This window comes from Chiloscyllium punctatum, chromosome 42 (genome assembly GCF_047496795.1).
Source record: "Chiloscyllium punctatum isolate Juve2018m chromosome 42, sChiPun1.3, whole genome shotgun sequence".
NCBI lineage: Eukaryota > Metazoa > Chordata > Chondrichthyes > Orectolobiformes > Hemiscylliidae > Chiloscyllium > Chiloscyllium punctatum.
This window is the reverse complement of record NC_092780.1, coordinates 3,405,113-3,427,072: the sequence shown is the minus strand read 5'-3', so window position 1 is coordinate 3,427,072 and position 21,960 is coordinate 3,405,113. Positions and strand designations below refer to the sequence as shown.

The 21,960-nt window shown below is 42.7% G+C and overlaps 1 protein-coding gene across 3 annotated transcripts; it reads right to left on the bottom strand.

Annotated features, from left to right (window-relative positions):
* Window positions 1–4,115: 4,115 nt before the first annotated feature.
* On the bottom strand, window positions 4,116–21,745 carry pnpo (pyridoxamine 5'-phosphate oxidase). 3 transcript variants are annotated; one of them, XM_072561220.1, is made up of 7 exons: window positions 21,557–21,745; window positions 20,506–20,630; window positions 17,010–17,109; window positions 16,767–16,820; window positions 15,769–15,897; window positions 13,866–13,936; window positions 4,116–10,352 (listed from the first exon to the last, which is right to left on the bottom strand). In XM_072561220.1, the coding sequence occupies exons 1-7, from the start codon at window positions 21,743–21,745 to the stop codon at window positions 10,187–10,189; spliced, it is 834 nt and encodes a 277-aa protein (XP_072417321.1). In that variant the 3' UTR covers window positions 4,116–10,186. The 3 variants fall into 3 exon arrangements, with proteins under 3 accessions (XP_072417321.1, XP_072417323.1, XP_072417322.1); XM_072561222.1 differs by having other exon boundaries at window positions 4,116–4,624; XM_072561221.1 differs by lacking the exon at window positions 4,116–10,352 and adding an exon at window positions 10,701–11,228.
* Window positions 21,746–21,960: the final 215 nt, after the last annotated feature.

Genomic DNA, 21,960 nt, shown 5'->3' with positions numbered 1-21,960 from the left:
GGAGAGGCTGAACAGGCTGGGGCTGTTTTCCCTGGAGCGTCGGAGGCTGAGGGGTGACCTTATAGAGGTTTATAAAATCATGAGGGGCATGGATAGAATAAATAGACAAAGTCTTTTCCCTGGGATCGGGGGAGTCCAGAACTAGAGAGCTTAGAGTTAGGGTGAGAGGGGAAAGATATAAAAGAGACCTAAGGGGCAACTTTTTCACACAGAGGGTGGTGCGTGTGTGAAATGAGCTGCCAGAGGATGTGGTAGAGGCTGGTACAATTACAACATTTAAAAGGCATCTGGATGGATATATGAATAGGAAGGGTTTGGAGGGATATGGGCCAGGTGTTGGCAGGCGGGACTAGATTGGGTTGGGATATCTGGTCGGCATAGATGAGTTGGGCTGAAGGGTCTGTTTTCGTGCTGTACATCTCTATGACGCTTAGTGAGCAATGAAGGCCAGTGTGCCAAACGTTTTTTAACCATCGTTTCTATATATGATGCAAACATCAAGAATTATGTGCCTTAGGTGAGCAAGTTCTGTGGAGAAACGCAGAGAGGAGAAGGTAGGAATCACATGTTCCCATCTATCCTGTTCAAATCCTTCCTAATTTTGAATGTTTTCCTCAAGATCTTGGAGCAGGCACTTCATTCAGCCACCTTCAGCTGCACTTCTCTGCAGCTTAGGCAGTTCCAATGACCACCTCTGCTGACAGGGGAAGAGCAGCCCAGCCCCATTCCCCTCAATCTGCACATCCTTCTGCAGGACGCGGGGGGATAGACCCTGAGGTCCAACTGGAAGCAGGAGAGAGCCCTAACCGAGGGTCTCAAGTCAGGGGGGAGGTCAGCTCTCCCAGTACATCTGAGCCACCAGTACCTCACTTGGCAGATCACCCTGGACAAGATCACTTTCCCAGTGAAGTTGGAATGAGCCCATTGCCAGCTGCCTGTCGCTGGAGGGCACACACATGCGAATGAGGAACAAGAATAGGCCACTTGGCCCCTTGAAGCCCTGCTCCACCATTCAATAAGATCATATCCCCGATAATCTTTCATCTTTTTGTCATCAAGAATCTAGCTATCTCTGCCTTAAAACTGTTTGAAGATTTTACCCACTACCCTCAAGCCTCTGCTTCTGATCTGTGCTGTTTTCTCTTTGAGAGAGTTACATCAAATTCTATACAGAACCAGTTACGAACAGAGGCTGCTGCCATTAAATCCCCACATTAAAGCCTCACTCATGTTATTTGACCAAGCCAAAAATCTCACAACACCAGGTTATAGTCCAACAGGTTTATTTGGAAGCACTAGCTTTTGGAGCACAGCCCCTTCATCAGGGAGTTGTGAGCACTTCCAAATAAACCTGTTGGACTATAACCTGGCGTTGTGTGATTTTTAACTTTGTCCACCCCAGCCCAACATCAGCATCTCCACATCATGATTATTTGACAGGATTGGCTGAGAATTTTGCATTTGCAATCAGATGGTGTTAGCTAGCTGAGCCAGCTAATCCAGTATTTGGTTTTCAGCATCTGCAGTCATTGTTTTTACCTCAGCTGAGAGAGCTGCCTATTTCCTGTACTAGTTTAATTAACAGAACACCTCATAGAATCAGCTTGTGAACCAAACCAGAAATTCAAGACAGACTTGACATGCAGCAAGCAAATCAAACACAAGCCCCTTTCATTCTTTCACCACAAAGAAACTGAATCTCAGTTTCTTTTCAATCTTCTATTTTGGTTTCTGTTGAAACCTTTTCATCACCCAACTGAGTTAAAGGGCATCACTGGGCTGGAGTGTAATGATGTTATGGCAATGTGTCTTCCACTCATTAAATGCTGCAGAAAAAAATGCAGATGTGTCGATCAGTGTTGCTCAGTGGTTGGTGCTTGTGCATCTGAATCATGTTGGATCAATTCCCTCTCCAGTTTGAAGAACACAGTGTGACTGGATTAATCAAATTAGCAAAGGTAGCCTCGAGGGAGACTTCATTGAATATATTAGAGATTATTTATTTGTGTAGTATGTTGTGGATCTAATCTAGGAACAGGCTATTCTGGATTTGGTATTGCGTAATAAAGTGGAATTAATTCATACACTCCTAGTAAAGAATCCTCTAAGGAACAATGATCACAGCATGCTGGATTATCAAATTCAATTGGAGGATGAGAAACTGGAGTCCCACACTAGTGTTCTGGAGTTGATCAAAGATTCTTACACAGGCATGAGGTCAAATCTGGGGCTCGTGGACGGGGCAGGAAGTCTAAAACACAAGACAGTTGATGAGCAGTGGCAGATGTTTAAGGAGATGCTAAATTTCTCCCAATTAAAGTATATTCTTGAAAGGAAGCAAAATCATAAGAGGGTATAAATACATCCATGACTAAGCAAGGAAGTGAAAGATATTCTAAAGACAAAAATTAAGATATACCATATTGCAAAGGTGAGTGGCAGACTGGAAGATTGGGAAACTTTTAAAGACCAACAAAGGGTTACTCAAAATAGTATTAAAAAAGGAAAAGGTAAATTATGAAAGAAAACTAGTGCAAAATATAAAAACAATAACAAAAGCTTCTGTAAGTACACAAAGAGAAGAGAGTAGCTAAAGTGAATGTTGGTCAGACTGGGGAGTTATTAATGGGGAACACAGAAATAGCAGGGTCACTAAACCAATAGTTTGCCTCAGTTTTCACAGTGAAGGATACTTGTACTGTCCCAATAGTAACAGGTAATACAGAGATTATAGAAAGGGCTGAACTTAAAACAATCATCATTACTAAGGAAAAAGTACTGAGCAAACAATTGAGATTGAAGGCAGACAAGTCTCCTGGACCCAATGGCCTACATCCTCCCCTAAAGGAAGTGGCAGCACAGATAGTAGATACATTGGTTGTAATGTACCACAAATTCTCTGGATGTTGGAAAGGTTCCAAACATTTGGTAAAAATCTAATATAACACCTATGTTCAAAAAGGGAGGGAGGCAGAAATCAGGAAACTAGAAACCAGTTAGTTTAACACGTGGCATTGGGAAACTGTTAGAATTGAATCCATTATTAGGGTAATAATTATGAGATATTTGGAAAGTCAAAACAGAATCCGTTAGACTCAGCATAGTTTTATGAAGGTTAAGTCAATTTGACTAATTTTCTGGAGTTCTTGCCAGTTGTCAAGAAAAACCCATCTGGTTCACTAAAGCCCTTTGGGGAAGGAAACTGCCATCCTTACCTGGTCTGGTCTACATGTGACTCCAGACCCACAGCAATGTGGCAACTCTTAACTGCACTCTGGACAAATAGGGATAGGCAATAAATACTGACATGGTGACTCAGTGGTTAGCAGTGCTGCCTCACAGCGCCAGGGACCCAGGTTCAATTCCAGTCTCAGGCAACTGTCTATGTGGAGTTTGCACATTCTCCCCATGTCTGCCTGGGTTTCCACTGGGTGCAGTGCTCTGGTTTCCTCCCACAATCCAAAGATGTGCAGCTTAGGTGAATTGGCTGCACTAAATTGCCCATAGTGTTCAGGGATATACAGGTTAAGGGTAAATGTAGTGGAATGGGTTTGACTGGGATACTCTTCAGATGATCAGTGTGGACTTGTAGGGCTGTCCACACTGTAGGGATTCTATGATAAACACAAAACAAAAAAAGTATGGCAATTATGGACTAATTTCTCATTTTCCTTGTTTAAGAAAAAATGTAAATGTGTTAGAAGAAGTACAAGGGCCTGTGCAGCTATCCATCAGAGTTTAGATGGGAGGTGATCTTTCGAAGGATTTGACAGGGTGGATGCTGAAAGGATATTCCCTGTCCTTTGAGAGACTGGAGCTGTGGAACACAGTTTAAAAATAATGGGGCAGCAGTAACACACAATTTAATTATCAATGGCCTCCTCCTGGTCAGTGTATTTACTGGGACAATCACACAGTCTCTTACAACTAACTGATCTGATTTCTTCATCTGTTGTCTGTTTGGTGTTAAATTGCTCATTGTCCTTCTCGTGTAACAGTTGATGAATAAATGAGTAAAGAACAAATGAAACCAAACAGAAATGTGGGAGAATCTGCTATTGCGGATCAGATGTACAACGAACACAGGAGGACCTTTTTATGAGATTAGAGTCTTTATTAACAGCAGGTTTAGCATTAACACAGTTACCAAAAAGTTTGTGCTGATTTTCTGAATGACAGCATGACTAGAAACTAGATACAAACATACATTGTAATTTTACAATATCCCCACCACATAAACAATGGTTAAAAGAGCAAGGTTTTATCACAATATCCAGACACTGATCAAAAGCAAATGCTGGAAATCACCATTAAAGACAGAAAGTACAGGGACTACTCAGCAGGTCAGACAGCATCTATCAGAGAGAGAGAAAAAGTGAATGTTTCAAGTCAATGATCTTTCAATGGAATGTGTCCTGAATGATTACAGAATTTTCTGTCTTTATTCGAGAATAATCAGCCACGCCCTTAACTGAATTTTCTTTCTTAAGAAATGGGCATGCCTCGCAAGACTGGCATTCAATGCACATTCCAAGATGCCCAGTTCCTTCAAACGGCATTTAAGAGTCAACGACGTTGCTGTGGGTCTGGAGTCAGGCCAGGTAGGGACAGCAGATTTCCTTCCCTAAAGGACATTAATGAATTAGATGGGTCTATATAACAATCAACATGGTTACATGGTCACCATTAAGCTAACATTTTCTTTCAATTCTTTTAAATCAAATTCAAATTGAATTCATACAGATGGAGTAAGCAGATAGATGGCGATGGATCCCAGAGAGAGAGAAAGAAAATTAGATAGACAAAGGTCTAGTTGATAGTAGGCCAGGGAAGAAGAGGGATCTGGGTGTCCTTGTTCATGAGTCACAGAAAACTAGCAGCAGGTGCAGCAGGTAATAAAGAAAGCAAATGGAATGTTAGCTTTTAAAGCTAAAGGAATAGAATATAAAGGTAAGGAAGTATTGTTGCAATTATGAAAGATATTGGTGAGACCGCATCTGGAGTATTGTGCACGGTTTTGGTCTCCTTATTTGAGGAACAATTAAGTGGCATTGGAGGCAGTTGAAAGGAGGTTCATTTAATTGATCTCAGGGATGTGAGGTTTGTCGTATGAAGAGAGATTGAACAGTTTAGGCCTGTACTGTCTGGAATTTCGAAGAATGAGCGGAGATCACATTGAGGTATTCAAGATGATAAAAGGTGTGGATAAATAGATGTGGAGTGGATGCTTCCTCTTGTTCTAGGATGAAAGGTTCTTAGGATAAGGGGTAGCAAATTTAAAACAGAGTTGAGGAGAAACTATATCTCCTAAAGGGTTGTGAATCTCTGAAATTCGCTACCCCAAAGTACGGTGGATGCTGGGACAGTGATTACATTTAAAGAGGCGTTAGACAGATTTTGAATTGGTGAAGGGTTGAAGGGATATGGAGAGAAGGCAGGAAAATGGGGGTGAGAAGCATGTCAGCCATGATTGAATGGTGGAGCAGACTTAATGGGCTGAATGGCCTAATTCTGCTCCTATATCTTCTGAACCTGTAAATGTTAATAATGGAGCTATGATTGACTGTGCTGAAAGCAGCCCATATCATGACAGGGCCAGGCAAGTGGAGATTGGGGAAAAGGAGACGGAAGGAAATGTTCAGGCCTTAAAATCATTGAACTGGATATTGAGTCCCAAAGGCTGCATTTTCCCCAAGGGGAAAATGTGGTACTGTTCTTCCAGCTTGTGCTGAGCTTCCCTGGAGCACTGCAGCAAGTCTGGGGCAGGTGTGTTGGCTCAGGTCATTTTTACAGATTGAAGATAGGTGTTCCACAGAGCAGCTACCCAGTCTGCATTTCATCTCTCCAGTGTAGAGGTCACCTTGTTGTGAGTATTGTCTTTTATATAATATGGGTTACCTGTTTGCATCCCATTGATCTATGTAAACAAATACCTATTTCCTTAAAAGTGTTATTGAAGCATTCTTTAAAGGCATTTCCCGCAGATTCATATGATAGTATTCATGAAATAGTATTATAATGTATGTGGAGAACATGATACTAACCCATCTGAATTGGTATCCTTTGAACTCAAAAACTTGAGAACAGCTACTCTGGGATTTATTAATCCAGAATCACAATTCCAGCAACATACCACAACACTACCCATAGCCGGTTCAAGTGGAATAGCTCACAATAGAGAAACTAATTGGGTCTTGTAAAAGCCCATACAAAGAGCAGAGAATAAGAACAGAGCATTGATCAGGATAATGGGGGTTGACCTAGATCAAAAACTCACTGGGAGAAGCAGACAACACAGGAGTGCATCGTCTTTATCTGACTGATTCAAAACACAGATCGTTGTGTCACTCACTTATTGTGATTCTCAGAAATCTTTTGCAATTTCCCAAATGCAACTATTTATTGAAAGTGTGCCAATCCATAGAGAGAAAAAAAAATCAATCTTTAAAGAATAGGCCAGGGATAACTGGAATGGACCCTAACACAGCCAGAGGGTGTACAAGATAATACATGGCTTGGAAAGGGTGGACGCTAGGAAATTGTTTCCGTTAGGTGAGGAGACTAGGACCCGTGGATACAGCCTTAGAATTAGAGGGGGTAAATTCAGAACAGAAATGCGGAGACATTTCTTCAGCCAGAGAGTGGTGGCCTGTGGAATTCATTGCCACAGAGTGCAGTGGAGGCCGGGACGCTAAATGTCTTCAAGGCAGAGATTGATAGATTCTTGTTGTCTCGAGGAATTAAGGGTTATGGGGAGAATGCGGGTAAGTGGAGTTGAAGTGCCCATCAGCCATGATTGAATGGCGGAGTGGACTCAATGGGCCGAATGGCCTTACTTCCACTCCTATGTCTTATGCTCTTATGGTCTTATGGTATACATTTATATCTCTAGCTTACACTTCACAGCTAATGAGGTGGCACAGGGCAGTAAATGTAATTAACCCAATAGCACTCATATCAGCACCCAGCCCTAACAACAAAGGTAATGCTTCTGTGGGGGTGCAAATATTAGTTGCATCTTCACCCAAATTGTCTTCTTTCAGGTCCAAACTCCAGGTGTAAGTGCGCCTCCAATCCAACTATGTCTTTGTTCAATGTCTGCATGTCAGTTCAGGCCAGGAAAAGACATTGAATGGAGTCCTGCCCAATATTCCCTGTCCTTGATCCAGTGTTACCTTCTTCACCCCCTTGAGGTATCCTACCTCCAACCATCGCCTTTCCCACCTTCCTGCCACTGAGTGCCCACATGTTCACGGCACCTTCCTCCCAGTGGCCAATCAGAAAGTGAATAGGTGCTTCATTATCCAATTAGATGATGCTTTGCATTAACGTTGCCATTTTGCTGACTCCTATACTTTCACAACTAGCACCTTTGGGATTCAATTTCCCTTTTAATTGTCCCCTCCATGATTAGTATCCCATGCTTTGCAAGCAGCAAAGTCCTGGAGATTGTCTTTTATTTCCAAGAGACTGCAGGACAATCCTGGAGAGTAGGCAACCCAAAAGCACTGAGGATGAATGTTAGAGATCCACAGGAACAAATTATAAACCCATCTCTCATTTGTTAGGATATCTGTTTCTTTCCTTCCCTGCCCTGCTTACTGAACAGACCCTCACCCACCCCCCAAACCCCAAACACAATGAGCTCTTTGAGATTAAAGTTTTAGCCAGAACGATGTCTATGCAAAACCTCATCCTGAGGACATCCTTGCCCACCTCCAATTTTAATTGTTTCACATCCAGTGGCCACCCTGTCAGCTGCCAATACCCAAGCCTAAGGATTCCCTCCCTAAATCTCTCCATCTCTCTACCCTTTTTGAAATATAATGTTTTGAAATGTGGTTTAGTGGCAAGTGTTTACCTGAAGATGTTCGAAAAAACTCCTTGTGTTCCTTTAACTAGGATAAAGGTGCCTTATTAAAGCACACCATTCTTTCTTCATTAGTTGTTTCTGATAAATGACTATAAAGTTAATTTTGCGCTATCAATCCAAAATGGATAAACACTCTGGGTCTCCTCCACAGTCAATGATGAAAACTGGATTCTCTATCAATTGGTCAAATGAATTTAATCTTTCTCGGACAGAGGTTAATTCTGTCAGCAAATGTAACCAACATAGTCACAGAGTCAGAGAGATGTACAGCATGGAAACAGAACCTTCGGTCCAACCCGTCCATGCCACCCAGATATCCCAACCCAGTCTAGTCCCACCTGCCAGCACCCGGCCCATATCCCTCCAAACCCTTCCTATTCATATACCTACCCAGATGCCTTTTAAATGTTGCAATTGTACCAGCCTCCACCACTTCCTCTGGCAGCTCATTCCATACATGTATATCCCTCTGCGTGACAAATTGCCCCTTAGGTCTTATTTATATCTTTCCCCTCTTACCCAAAACCTATGCCCTCTAGTTCTACACTGCCCTGCTGCAGGGTAAAAACTTTGCCTATTTATCCTATTCATGCCCCTCCTGATTTTATAAACCTCTATAAGGTCACCCCTCAGCCTCCGGCGCTCCAGGAAAACAACTCAGCCTATTCAACCTCTCCCAAGAGCTCAAATCCTCCAACCCTGGCAGCATCCTTGTAAATCTTTCCTGAACCCTTTAAGTTTCACAACATATTTCTGATAGGAAGGAGACCAGAATTGTATGCAATATTCCAAAAGTGGCCTAACCAATGTCCTGTACAGTCGCAACATGAACTCCCAACTCCTGTACTCAATACTCTGACCAATAAAGGAAAGCATACCAAACGCCTTCATCACTATCCTATCTACCTGCGACTCCACTTTCAAGGAGCTATGAACCTGCACTCCAAGGTTCAGCAACACATCATAGGACATTACCATTAAGTGTATAAGTCCTGATAAGGTTTGCTTTCCCAAAATGCAGCACCTCGTATTTATACAAATTAAACTCCATCTGCCACTTCTCAGCCATTGGCCCATCTGATCAAGATCCCATTGTAATCTGAGGTAACCTTCTTCGCTGTCCACTACACATATAATTTTGGTGTCATCTGCAAATTTACTAACTATACCTCTTATACTCCCATCCAAATCATTTGTATAAATAATAAAAAGTAGTGGGCCCATCACCGATCCTTGTGGCACTCTACTGTCCAAGGGGCAGCGTGTCAGGGTGAGGAGTAACTGGCCCTGGATCCAACTGTGAAGATTAGAATTCAAGTTCAACTCTTGGGAAAAAAGCAAATTACTGCGGTTGCTGGAAACTGAAACCAAAAGAGAAAATGCTGGAAAATCTTAGCAGGTCGGGCAGCATCTATAAGGAGAGAAAAGATCTGATGTTTTGAGTCTAAATGACCCTTTGTCAACTTTGACAAAGAGTCAGTTAGACTCGAAATGTCAGCTCTTTTCTCTCCTTGCAGATGCAGCCAGACCTGCTGAGATTTTCCAGCATTTTCTCTTTTGGTTTCAACTCTTGGGAAGGTTTGGAGATAATGAGAATGTGTGTAGAGTATACACAGGCAAAGAAAGTTAAGTTTTGAGTTTGTGAAACAAGATGTTCTGCTGAGCAGAGGCGGAAAAAGAGTTAAGTTCTGAGTTTTGTGAATCAAGAGGTTCAGCTGAGCATGATTCAGATCAGATAAAAAGTTACAGTTAACAATGGGGTGCTGGAGGCAAGGGTAATGGGTTAACAAGGTGGAAAAGCAGTCATTACATAAAGCCATTTAACATGATGATGTAGCATTCAGTATGCAAGGTGAAAAGTATTCATTATGTGAAGTCAGTTATTCATTGTGTAATAGCAGATGGCTTAATCTTTATTATTGACACTTGTTGATTGTAATGGTCACCCAATCAATATGTATGTTGCCTTATCTGGATGCTCCTCCCTGTAAAATGGCTATGTAGCTCATTGACACATTGCTGTTCCAGAGAAGACTGTGAACTCATATGTCTGTGCACGTGGAGCAATCGTTCTCTCTCCCTCCAGGGCACTGAATAAAGATGAAGAGGTAAAACTACTCTGTGTCTCTGAGCATTTTGCTTCAACTGAGGGGGAAACAGGACAACAATAATCCTAATTGTGTAACCTTTGATTTAAAATAACAATCTGATGTGAAATGTGTCAGGACTCAATTAATTTAAAAGAAATTATTATTATTCTCTGGTTGGATGAGGAACGGTTTGAAGACTGAATTCCAAACATCTTGGCAGTTGTCAGGGTGACAGTCTTTTATACACCCAATCTCCTTCAGCCTTGTGAGTCATGGCAGCATCTGCAATGTTGCCTCCTTTTAATCGCTGGAATTGGATTCGGTCATGTAGACGGTTGGTCTGGCCTTGCCAGAACTCAATGGTGTCGGGCTCCAGAAGATATCCTCCCCTTCAAAACAATAGCACAGATAGAATTACAAGGACAGTTCAGCACAGAAACTGTCCATTTGGCCCATCTAGTCTATGCGGCTGCTTAACTTCCACACCGACCTCCTCCCATGCTCTTCTTCACCTTACTTGGTCACCGTATCCCTCTATCCCTTTCTCCTTCATGTCCATGTCTAGCTTCCCCTTACATCCTTCTACACTATTCTCTTCATGTAACCACTAGTTTTACATTCTAACCACTCTTCAGAAATAAGTTACTCTTAAATTCCTTTTTAAATTAAATAGTAACTCTGATATTAATGCAAACTGCAAAAAGATACAGAGTGACTGGTAGAACTCAGAATTAGAGTCTTGACCTTCCCCACCTCTCTAACATGTAGGTGAAGGATTGCAGAGCTCATTCCCTGAAGTGAAACAGTTGGGTTTTTGCTACAAGCTGACAGGCAATATTTTAATGATTTTTTTTAGGATTACTGATTCAGTTTTAAACTCACATTACAATGGGAGACGATGGCGTGGTGACGATGTTACTGAACTAATTATTCCAAGGCCCTCAGGGCACACGGGTTGAACACTGTGAGGATTTAAGTTCAATTCATAGCTTGCGATTTTGGCAAAGATTTGTAGCTCAGGTTGAGGTTCTGGATATAAGTTTGCTCACTGAGCTGGTAGGTTTGTTCTCAGATGTTTTGTCACCATCCTCAGTAACATCATCAGTGAGCCTCTGGTGAAGCGCTGGTGTACTGTCCCACTTTCTATTTGTGTGTCTTGGTCTGTTACGGTGGGTGATGTCACTTCCAGTTCTTTTCCTCAGATGTTGGTAAATGGGGTCCAAATTGATGCATTTATTGAAGGAGTTCCGGTTTGAATGCCAGGCCTCCAGGAATTCCCGTGCACAAAAAAGAACAACACAGACAATTCAGAGATTTGGATAAAGAACCTGTTGGACTGACCACTCTCAGACACGGAAAAAGCCGTCCTGGTACAAGTGATGAACTTCAACTACAGGGACGTGGGCAAAAAGGACATCCTGGCAGCACTAGAACCAACCCTTAAAGACAATGGACTCACGGAATAAATCCAGCTGGCCAACAGACAGAGAGTAGCACCAACACTAAGCAGAAAGAAAGAAAGGAACACCCTCAACACACTGGAAAAGAAAGCTCTGGAAGGACTCAGAAAAGACAGAAATATTGAATTCCTACTGGCTGAAAAAGGGCACATGGCCGTCATCCTAAACAGAACATAGTACATTTAAAAGGCAATCTCTCTCCTCACAGATACCAACACCTACCAACAGGTGGCGATGGACCCAATTCCACAGCTAGAAAACTGAAGAAACTCCATAAATCAGGCCAAATTAACAAGATAGATCTCCAAAAAATGAAACCTGATGGATCCAACACACCCCGGTTCTATGGATTACCTAAGGTACACAAACCAAGACACTCCCCTACAGACCCACCGTCTCACTGGCATACCGACATACAGATGAGCAAAGGAACTTCATCGTAAACTGAAATACCCAGTAGAAGACTCATGACACTCTATCCACTCCATCCAAAACTTCCTGAACATCAAAGACATCAAGATAGAAGAGGATGAAGTCGTGTTCTCCTTCGATGTAACGGCCCTATTCGCATAATTAACATCAGCCTGGCCAAAGAAACACTGGCCTCACTGCTGGATGAACTAAGGACACAAACACCAGACAGCACCAACTCCATCAGCAAGGACAGCATCCTCAAGCCTCAATAACCACTTCACCTTCGACAACAAGATCTACAAACAAATCAGCGGGACACCATGGGATCAGCACTCTTAGCAGAAACAGTTATGGAGAGACTCAAACAAATAGCCCTCCCCACGATCCAACCCAAACTTTGGGTCCGCTATACGGATGACATCTTTGTCATCACAGAACAGAGCATTAGAGGAAACCTACAATATCATCAACAACGTCCTTTCTGGCATAAATGTTACCAAAGAGGAAGAGAACAACAATAGACCCCCCTTTCCTAGATGTCACAGTGGAGCGAACAGTTAATGGAGGACATCAGACCAACACACACAGACCAGATACTCAACTACAGGAGCAATCATCCCAGTACCCACAAATGGAGCTGCATCAGGACATTATTTAAAAGGGCCACAACACACTGCTGTACCCAGGAACGATGAGCAGCAGAAGAAGAAAATCTATACAGCGTATTCAAGAACAATGGGTACCTGATAAACACACACTGCCAATTCTTAAACAACAAACCCAAACAAGCAGACACAACACACCCAGAAATTCTGGCCACATTACCATACATCAAAGACATCTCTGAAATGACGACCAGACTACTCTGACCCCTTGGCAACATGGTAGCACATAAACTGACCAACACACTGAAACAGCTACTGATGAAGCTAAAGGACCCTGTACGAACAACCAGCAAAACAAATGTTATTTGCAAAATACCCTGCAAGGACTGTAACAAACACTACATCAGTCAGACAGACAGACAGGAAACTAGCCACCAGGATACACAAACACCAACTAGCCACCAAAAGACATGACCCACTCTCACTAGTATCCCTTACATACAGATGAAGAAGGACACCACTTCAACTGGGACAACACAGCCATCCTGGGACGAGCTAAACAGAGACAAGCACAGGAATTCCTAGAGGCCTGGCATTCAGACTGGAACTCCATCAATAAACACATTGATTTGGACCCCATTTACCAACCTCTGAGGAAAAGAACCAGAAATCATCCACCTTAAGAGACCAAGACACAGAAGTAGAAAGCAGGACAGAATACCAGTACTTCACCGGAGGCTCACTGATGATGTTACCGAGCATGGTGATGGAACATCTGAGATCAAATCTACAAACTCAGTGAGCAAACTTACAACCTCAATTCATTGTTCTGAAAACTCGTCTCTGTTATAATGCGAATGCCACTATGTTTCTTTTGTAAAAATTCATCTAGTTCACTAACATCCTTTAGGGAACGAAATCTGCCATCTTCACCTGGTCTGACCCACATGTGACTCCAGTCCCACACTGATGTGGTTGACCCTTAACTGTTCTCAAAAATGGCCCAGCAAGACACTCAGCTCAAGGGTAATTAGGGGTGAATACCAAAATGCTACCTTGTTGACGATGCCCACATCCCATGAAAGAATAAAATAATCCCTGAGATTAACTAATTCAGTTTTCTGATCACTACATGAATCATAACTACAGAAGTGAGGGTTCTGCTCAGTCACATGTAGTCATCACATGTAATTATGTAGTAGAGTCTAGCAGAGTTGTCTGAGACCAAATGAAGCTGGGAAACAGGTGATAGCTGTATGTAAGTAAAGGGATAAATGGGTGAGAGCAGGGCGTGTACATGTGGAATGAATAATCAGGGTGTTGGACTTTTGATGTGTAAATTGGAATAAGACTCTGACCAGAAAAGTCCATTTCTCAACTTTCTAAGCAAGCTCCCAACCCCCTGGGTTTCTACATCACTCACCAGTACTCAGGCATTGGTACCTCCCTGTCTTTGTAGAGTTCCACCAGCTGTGCATTCTTCTTCCTCAGAAACTGGCAAGAGGAGAGAATGAAACAAATGTCACACTGGAGGAATTATAAAAATTTTCAAGGACTGCGTTCAGATCCAATAACTACTCATGAAGATTGATTTCTGAAATTGCAGGTTTGTCCCCATATTCTCTACAGGTCAGAAGAATGAAGATGATCTCATTGCAATAGGTAAAATTCAAAAAGGATTGATGCTGAGAGGGTGGTTCTCTAGCCTCAGGTGTCTCATAGTAAGGGGTCAGCCATTTGACACTGAGATGAAGAGAAATTTCGGAACTCAAAGAATTGCAAGTGTTTTGAATGCTCTTCTATAGAGCATTCTGTGTATATTCAAGATAAGGCCAACAGACCTTTTAGTTATTTTGGTCATCAAATGATAGGGAAGATATTGTGGGAAAGTGTAGCCAAGGTGGGAGATCAGCCTTGATCTTGTTGATTGGCAGATCAGTATTGATAGGCCAAATGGCCCACATGCTCCTCCTTGTTTTCTTCCATAGAATCGATCAGCCTTGGATTTGCGGGAATGATACTCTGCCTCAAGCAGTTAAGTTGTAAAGACAGGCTAATAGGATATACAATATTAAAGATTGATCTAAACGAGGAATTTAGGATGGATGAAAAGATTTGACAGGGTAGACACAGAGAATCAAGAACAAGAGGGACATAACAACCTCATACCAGATCATTCAGGGGGCAATGTCAGGGAGCGTTGCTTCACAAAAATGTGAGTGATAATCTGTTACTTTCTCTCACAAGAACGATGCTGAGGCTTGGAGGGTGGGTGGGGGTTAGTGCAAAATCAAAAAATGTGGTGCTGGAAAAGCACAGCCGAACTTTTCGACTCTGATCTCCAGCATCTGCGGTCCTCACTTTCTCCTAGTTAGTGCAAAATGTCAATACTGAAACTGATAGTCACTTGTCAGGCCAGGCCAGGATGTGGAGGTGCTGGGGGTGTTGGACTGGGGGTGGACAAAGCCAAAAATCACACGACACTGGGTTATATGAACAGGTTTATGTGAAATAGGCCAGGTCAGGACATTAACATTTACAGAACTAAATGAGTAAATAGAATGAAATTCCAGGTCAGTCATAAACTGTCTGAATAGTGTTGAATTATCTGATTTGCAGCTTTGTTTAGATACGTGATTGGGGTACCTTCTTTAGATTTAGTGAATAAGTTGTTGAATTTATAAATTACTGTTCAGATTGTTTATTCATGAATCTCACATGTTTTTTTGCTCAGGATTCTGGACTGGAACAGTATAAAATACAACATTCAGTTACAGAAAACTGTAGGATGTGAGGGAATAGTGGGAAATGTTTCTACACATTAGCTACGGTCAGTGATCGACACTGAGGAGGGAGTGGGCTGAAGTTCTGGCGACGGGAGAAGAGGACAAACATAGGTTGGAGAAGAAGCAAGCCACTTGTCACAAACTTGGAAAAGGTGAAGTGGGGAGGTGATGGTGTTTTTGCAGTCTAGTAGACCCACGTCATGTGGTTGAGCTGTGAGGGTGACTGAGTATTCTGGGTTTTTGTACTGAAAACAAAAAATGCTGGAAATCACAGTGGGTCAGGCAGCATCCATGAAGAAAGAGCAAGAAAATGTTTCAAGTTAGAAGTTTGCTCCTACATTGGGTTTTTGTACTACTCCTTTTGCGCATCAGAACCTCAAACCTGGAAATTAAGTCTGTGGCTAGACTTCATGATGGAACAGATAATGTATGGATTATCAATTACCAGTGTGTGATCTGGTTTTGTGTTTCCTTCTGCTACAAGCCCACAAATGAGACCCATATGGCTTCGTATACACACACACACACAAACACACACACCTCTCTGTCAGGGATCACTGTGCTCTGCCGGCTAACCAAAGCACCGATCTGGCTACTCTTGGGCCGAGAATGGAAGTACTCCTCTGAATCTGCGACTGGCAACCTGGTCACATGACCTTCGATGCGTACCTGAGGAGAGTGAATGTTGGTGAGGGTCAGGACCTTGGTTCTTATTCATCTTGCAGCAAGTGGGACAGAAGCAGAATAGAGGCAGCAAATTGATCAATGGATTTGGAAGAGAATGCTATACTGAATTAGCAATAGCAAAGACATTGCTGTAAATACTTGGCAGGTCAGGCAGTATCAATACGAGAGAAACACAGTTCACGTTTCATGTTTGTAACCTTTCACCAGAACTAATCTACAGATGCTGCATTTTCTGCTTTATTTAATTAGTGATAAGGGCCACAACGCTTAGCTGATTTTCCTCCCTCTCCTCCTAACTGTGTGGTAATGCATACCAATAGTCAGCACTGGGAGGCATTCTTGCTTTGAATCAGAAAGTCATAGGTTCAAGTCCATCTCTTGCCACTGACACTGAGCTGCAGTGCAGTGCTGAGGGAGTGCTGCACTGTCAGAGGGTTTGTCTTTCACATGAAATGTTAAACTGCTTGCTCTATCAGGTTCCTGCAAAAGATGATTTAATACTTTCCAAAAAGGAATAAGGAATGTTTGCCAGTATCCTGGTCAATATCTATCCCTCACTGAGACAGTATCCCATCAGATTTTTCACTTAATGACAGTAACCATGCATTAAAGTGCTGTATGAGCTGAAAGGCATTTGGAGACATTCTGAAATCCATTAAATAAACCCAAGGTCACAGGTACAGCTGGTGGAAGTTACATAAAAAGAGAAAATGCTGGAAATGTTCAGCTAGACTGTAGAGAGCAAAACCTGGTTAACAGTTCAGGTCAACAAGCTTTCACTGGAGGTGGAAATGGGAGAAAAAGTAAAGAATGCTTTTAAAAAATAACAAATATGTAAATTGAAGACGTACTTGCCTATTCAGGGCTTCCCAGTAAAAGACTATTGCCGCATTTGGATTGGATTCCTAGAAAATAGATATATCAACATGTTGTTCAGTCCTGCCCTTGACTCACAATCAGGAGACTGACAATCAGAATGTTTAACACAATATTTCTGTGAGGATATTATAAGAAGGGGAGAGGTGGTAATGAGTTGATAATGAAGGTTGGCATTTGTAATTGGTACAAAAGTGACCTGTTAAGCATTTACTTACGAGCTCTCTCCCTTTCCTGCTCTCATGGTTTGTGTAGAATTTAAATCCCTCAGATCCAAACCCTTTCAGAAGCAACATTCGAGCAGACGGCTTTCCATCCCTACAGAAGGTACAGAAATGGAATTTGAGCTAACGGATCCTGCTTTCAAATCCCACCAAGTTATTTGTGAATGCTATCACCCCACGTACAAACACACAGATTCCTCCTCTCTGATCCGGGCTGGTTAGAAAACAATTCCAGTAATTATAAGGCAAAGACAGTCATTCTTCTTCTCCCCAACATTCCCAATCCTCTCCCACTAACTTTCTTCCCATTTCCTTCAAGCTGTGATCCCTGCCAGCAGCTGTCCTCTGGTATAGGAAAAAGGGGCTATTTCCCATGGCCATATCATGTGACAGCAGGATATTTGATTGAGCTGGACAGTGGGGCTCAATTCCACTTGAGCCGATTTATCAGATCTCCATCAGGTTTGTGGGAACAAATCTGGAGAAGGGAGGTGGATAATTTGCAGGAATTCTCATACACAGCCACAATCACTAGTAGACACTGCATGTCAGTGGAGATGAGGTGAGATTAAAGCATGCCTGTGATACACATTGTGAATGGATAGGCCTACAGTTTCTGAAGTGTGGTCTCAGAGGGGAGCAGGCACCAACCCATGGAGTGAACATTGTGAGGACTAGAGGGAATGTGATCAGCAGAAGAATTAAACAAATAATTGAGCACACGCAGGAATATATGATTACATCAAATAAACAGCACAGAAAAGCCATTCAGTTCAGAGTCTATGCTGGTGATCCTGTTGCATGTCAACCTCCTCCCTCACTGTTTATGTCAGCTCACTTCATCAGAATAGCCTTCTGTTCCTTTCAAACTTATGTAATTATTCAGCTTCCCAGTACAACACGTTGATTCTTCAGTACTCCCTGTGGGATCATGCTGCACATTCTCACCACTGGGTTACTCCTGAATTCCTGATTGGATTTATTCATCACTATCTCATTTTTCTGTTTCCTACTGTGGTCTCTCCAACAAGTGGAAAAATCTTTACATTCTTCTTCATTCACGAAGTGTCCTGATCCCCATTAACTCCAGTTTTGGTCAGGCTCTTTGATGTCAAATGTAGCCTAAATATCAAGGGGAGTCATGCTCCCCTACGCTCTGTAGCTCAGCTGTCAGGCCCAAGTTTGGAACATCCCTGCAATGAGCTCAGGAACTGAATGGGCCTGGCAGAACTCAAATTGAGCATCACTGAACTGGCTATTTTTGAGTAATTGCCTCTTCATAGCATTGGGAGAAAGTGGGGACTGCAGATGCTGGAGATCGGAGCTGAAAATGTGTTGCTGGAAAAGCGCAGCAGGTCAGGCAGCATCCAAGGAGCAGGAGAATCGACGTTTCGGGCATGAGCCTGAAGGAGGGATCATGCCCGAAACATCGATTCTCCTGCTCCTTGGATGCTGCCTGACCTGCTGCGCTTTTCCAGCAACACATTTTCAGCTCTTCATAGCGTTGCTAATGATCTTTTCCATCACTTTGCTGATGACTGAGAGTAGATTGATGGGGTGGTCATTGGACAGGTCAGATTGTCCTGCTCTTTGTAAGCAAGGCATACTTTGAAGAAAGAAATTGTCTACGTTGTTAGGTGATGCCAGTGTTCTAACATAAATTGGAACATCTCGGCAAGGGTAACAGTTTGTTCTGGACTTTGTGGGACAGTATCGATTTAGCAGCAGAGAGTAAGAAAACAGTGGTAGTGAGCAAGAGGTTTCCTTGCCCATTTTTATCCTGATGTCATGAGACTTCATGAGGTCCAGCATCAATGCTGAGTACTCCTTGGGCATCTCTCTCCCAACTGTATAATGCTACCCCATCTCTGGTGATGGTGGTGTCTGGGACATTGTCTGTCAGGTATGACTCCCGAACCATGACGATGTCAGGCTGTTGCTTGATTCACCTCTGGGGCAGCTCTCCCAATTTTGGTATAAGCTTCCAGATGTTTGTAAGGGGACCTCACAGGTGCCCTTGTTGTAGCCAGTGCCTTTGTCAAGATTGGGTGGTCTATCCATTTTCATTCCTCCTATCAAACTTTGTAGCAATTTGTTACAATCACAGGACACTTCATCGTCTGGATTTACACGGCTGCCAGAGTGAACAGGGCAGAATTTTCCTGCCTAAAAGAATTAGGGAACCAGATAAGTTTTTATGACAATCAATTAGGGTTTCATGGTAATTACATTAGACTAAGTTTAAAAAAAACACACAACGCCAGGCTATAGTCCAACAGGTTTATTTGGAAGCACTAACATTCAGAGCACTGCTCCTTCAGAGGTGGTTGTGGAAGCTCCTGATGAAGGAGCAGTACTCCGAAAGCTAGTGCTTCCAAATAAACCTGTTGGACTATAATTTGGTGTTCTGTGACTTTTAACTTTGTCCACCCCAGTCCAACAATGGCTCCTCCACATCATAAATTAGATTAGCTTTTAATTCCAGATTTATTGACTGAATTCAAATTTCATCACCTGCTATTGAGGGATTCATGTCCCCAGAACATTAACCTGGGTCCGAGTGACAGTACAGTACACCACCACTTACCAAACTATTTTATAATTTTAAACATCCAGTCACCCCTCTTCTTGGTTTTTCCTGAAGTCTTAGGGTCTACACTTTTAATATTTGTCTATGGGATGTGCATTTTGCTGGCTGGGCCCAGCGTTTATTGCCCGTCCCTAGTTGCCCACCCTCACCCTAGGTGGGGGTGAGCTGCCTTCTTGAACCACTGCAGACCTTGGGGATGTAAGGACATCCACAGTGCTGTCAGTCATAGAGTCATACACATGTACAGCATGGAAACAGACCCTTCGGTCCAACCTATCCACGCCGACCAGATATCCCAACCCAATACTGGATTAGTGGTGCTGGAAGAGCACAGCAGTTCAGGCAGCATCCAACGAGCAGCGAAATCAACGTTTCGGGCAAAAGCAACCCAATCTAGTCCCACCTGTCATTGTAAATCTTTTTATAACTTCTCAGTTAAGTTATGTCTTTTTCATAATGTGGAGACCAAAACTGTGCTCATTAAGTGTAATCTCACCACGTTTTCCACACAAGTTTAAGATAAATTATACAAACGCACCAACAGACTGTTCAGCCCAGCTGACTTATACCAGAGCCCATACTGCATAGGGACATGCTTCCATCCTCAGTACATCTTGACTTGCTCCCACTCCACCCTTAATTGTGTCTGTTAGCATTACACCTCATTACTGAGCAGGTATAAACTTGCTCTTTGGCTTATATTTTATCAAAGGAGTGAACCTAATTCAGTAAAATAACAGTGAACTTTCATATCAATATTGCAACACAGTTTTCATAAGTCAGTTTCGGTAAGGTCGGGAAACCCATGTAATTTGAAAAGCTAACTCTAATTCAGGCTTTTTAGTTAACTTTTTGAGATGCCCTCTTAATTTCAGCTAGAAGATTAGCAAAGGTGGTTACTTGGTGCAGGTAGCAAGGCACATGGCATTAGCTTCTTGGATCGAAGGGCATTTCGTGGCTGCTTCAAACCAGTCGGCAAACTGCTTCATAGGGTCCAGAGAAACCAGCTGGTTCTCTTCAAAAGCCTGAAGGAGCGAGAGAAACATAAACACATTTATCACGGGAATGACAGAACAGCAGCTGGATACAGGGATGTACTTTTAAAGTTCATTTCGCTCTGGGCACCGGGTCGCTTTGTTGAGGTTATATCTACACCCCTCCTCAAGTCTATCCAGATGTTAGTGATAAAGCTGTGTGAAGATGTGCTTCCTGACATCCCCCGGCTTCAGGTCCCACCTGTTCCCCTGGCCATGTTGATTAAACAAAAGGCGAGCTCCTATTTGAAGGCTATGCCCCTTGATCTGGACTTAAACTTGGAAGTTGCTTTCTCCACTTTGGTCACCTATCCCGATTACTCCGTTGGCTCAGTGTCAAATTTGGTTTCGTAACGCTCCTGTAAACAGCGATGGATGTTGTAATACGTGGAAAACGCTATATAAATGCACGTTGTTGTGGTGATTATGCCGGAGGGTTTCTAAATAAACGCAGGGGGTTTGTTGTGCTGACTGTACAGACGGACGAATATAGTAGACAACCCTGAATGTCATCCCAAGGACTGTCTTTTGGTGACACAGCGGGGCCTAGATATCGCTGGTTCTCTCAAACTGCAATTCTTAATTTCATCGTAGACATGATCTCTTTAATGCAAAATTAAGCTAATATTTTAATTCTATATTTGTTTCTGAGTGACAAGCGAAAATGGAGCCCGAGTCAGAATTACACTGTTATAAAACCTGCAGGTGAACGAGCTTTCCACGGGGAGGCGCTTTATGTTGTTTTAATTTAGTGAAACATGATATAAAAAGCTGAAAATATTTATTTAACTGCAGTGGAGGTCTCGAAGGGGAAAGAACAGAACACGCTCCGCCCTCCCCTCGATACATTTCACCGAAACTGGATACATTCGCGGGTCAGAACTGGTTACATCGGATTGTTACATTTTGTTACTCACTTCCTGGTCGCATTTGTAACTCTTTCTCATGGCGGCCACCGCAAGGTTAGGGCTGGAGGACGAAGTGGACATGTTACCGACTGGAGATGCTGGGAATACGCTGTTGTTACCGAACCAAAGTGGGGTGGAGCGTCTGAGCAAACTAACGGTGAAACTGATTTTGCGAATGTCAATTACACGCGGCCACATCGCAGCCTGAGGGACACCATCTGCATGTGTGCGTGTGTGTGTCACACTGCAGTATGAATGCTCTTCGATAAAATAGTTTCCCACACACCCAGACCAGACACACTGTTAACTGATCTATTACCTTTCAGACTTGGTTAATCATTATTTGCAACGTATTTATGAAACTTTAAATGACAGCTGCCTGTACTTGCTGGGTGTCAGAGCAAGTGTGTTTT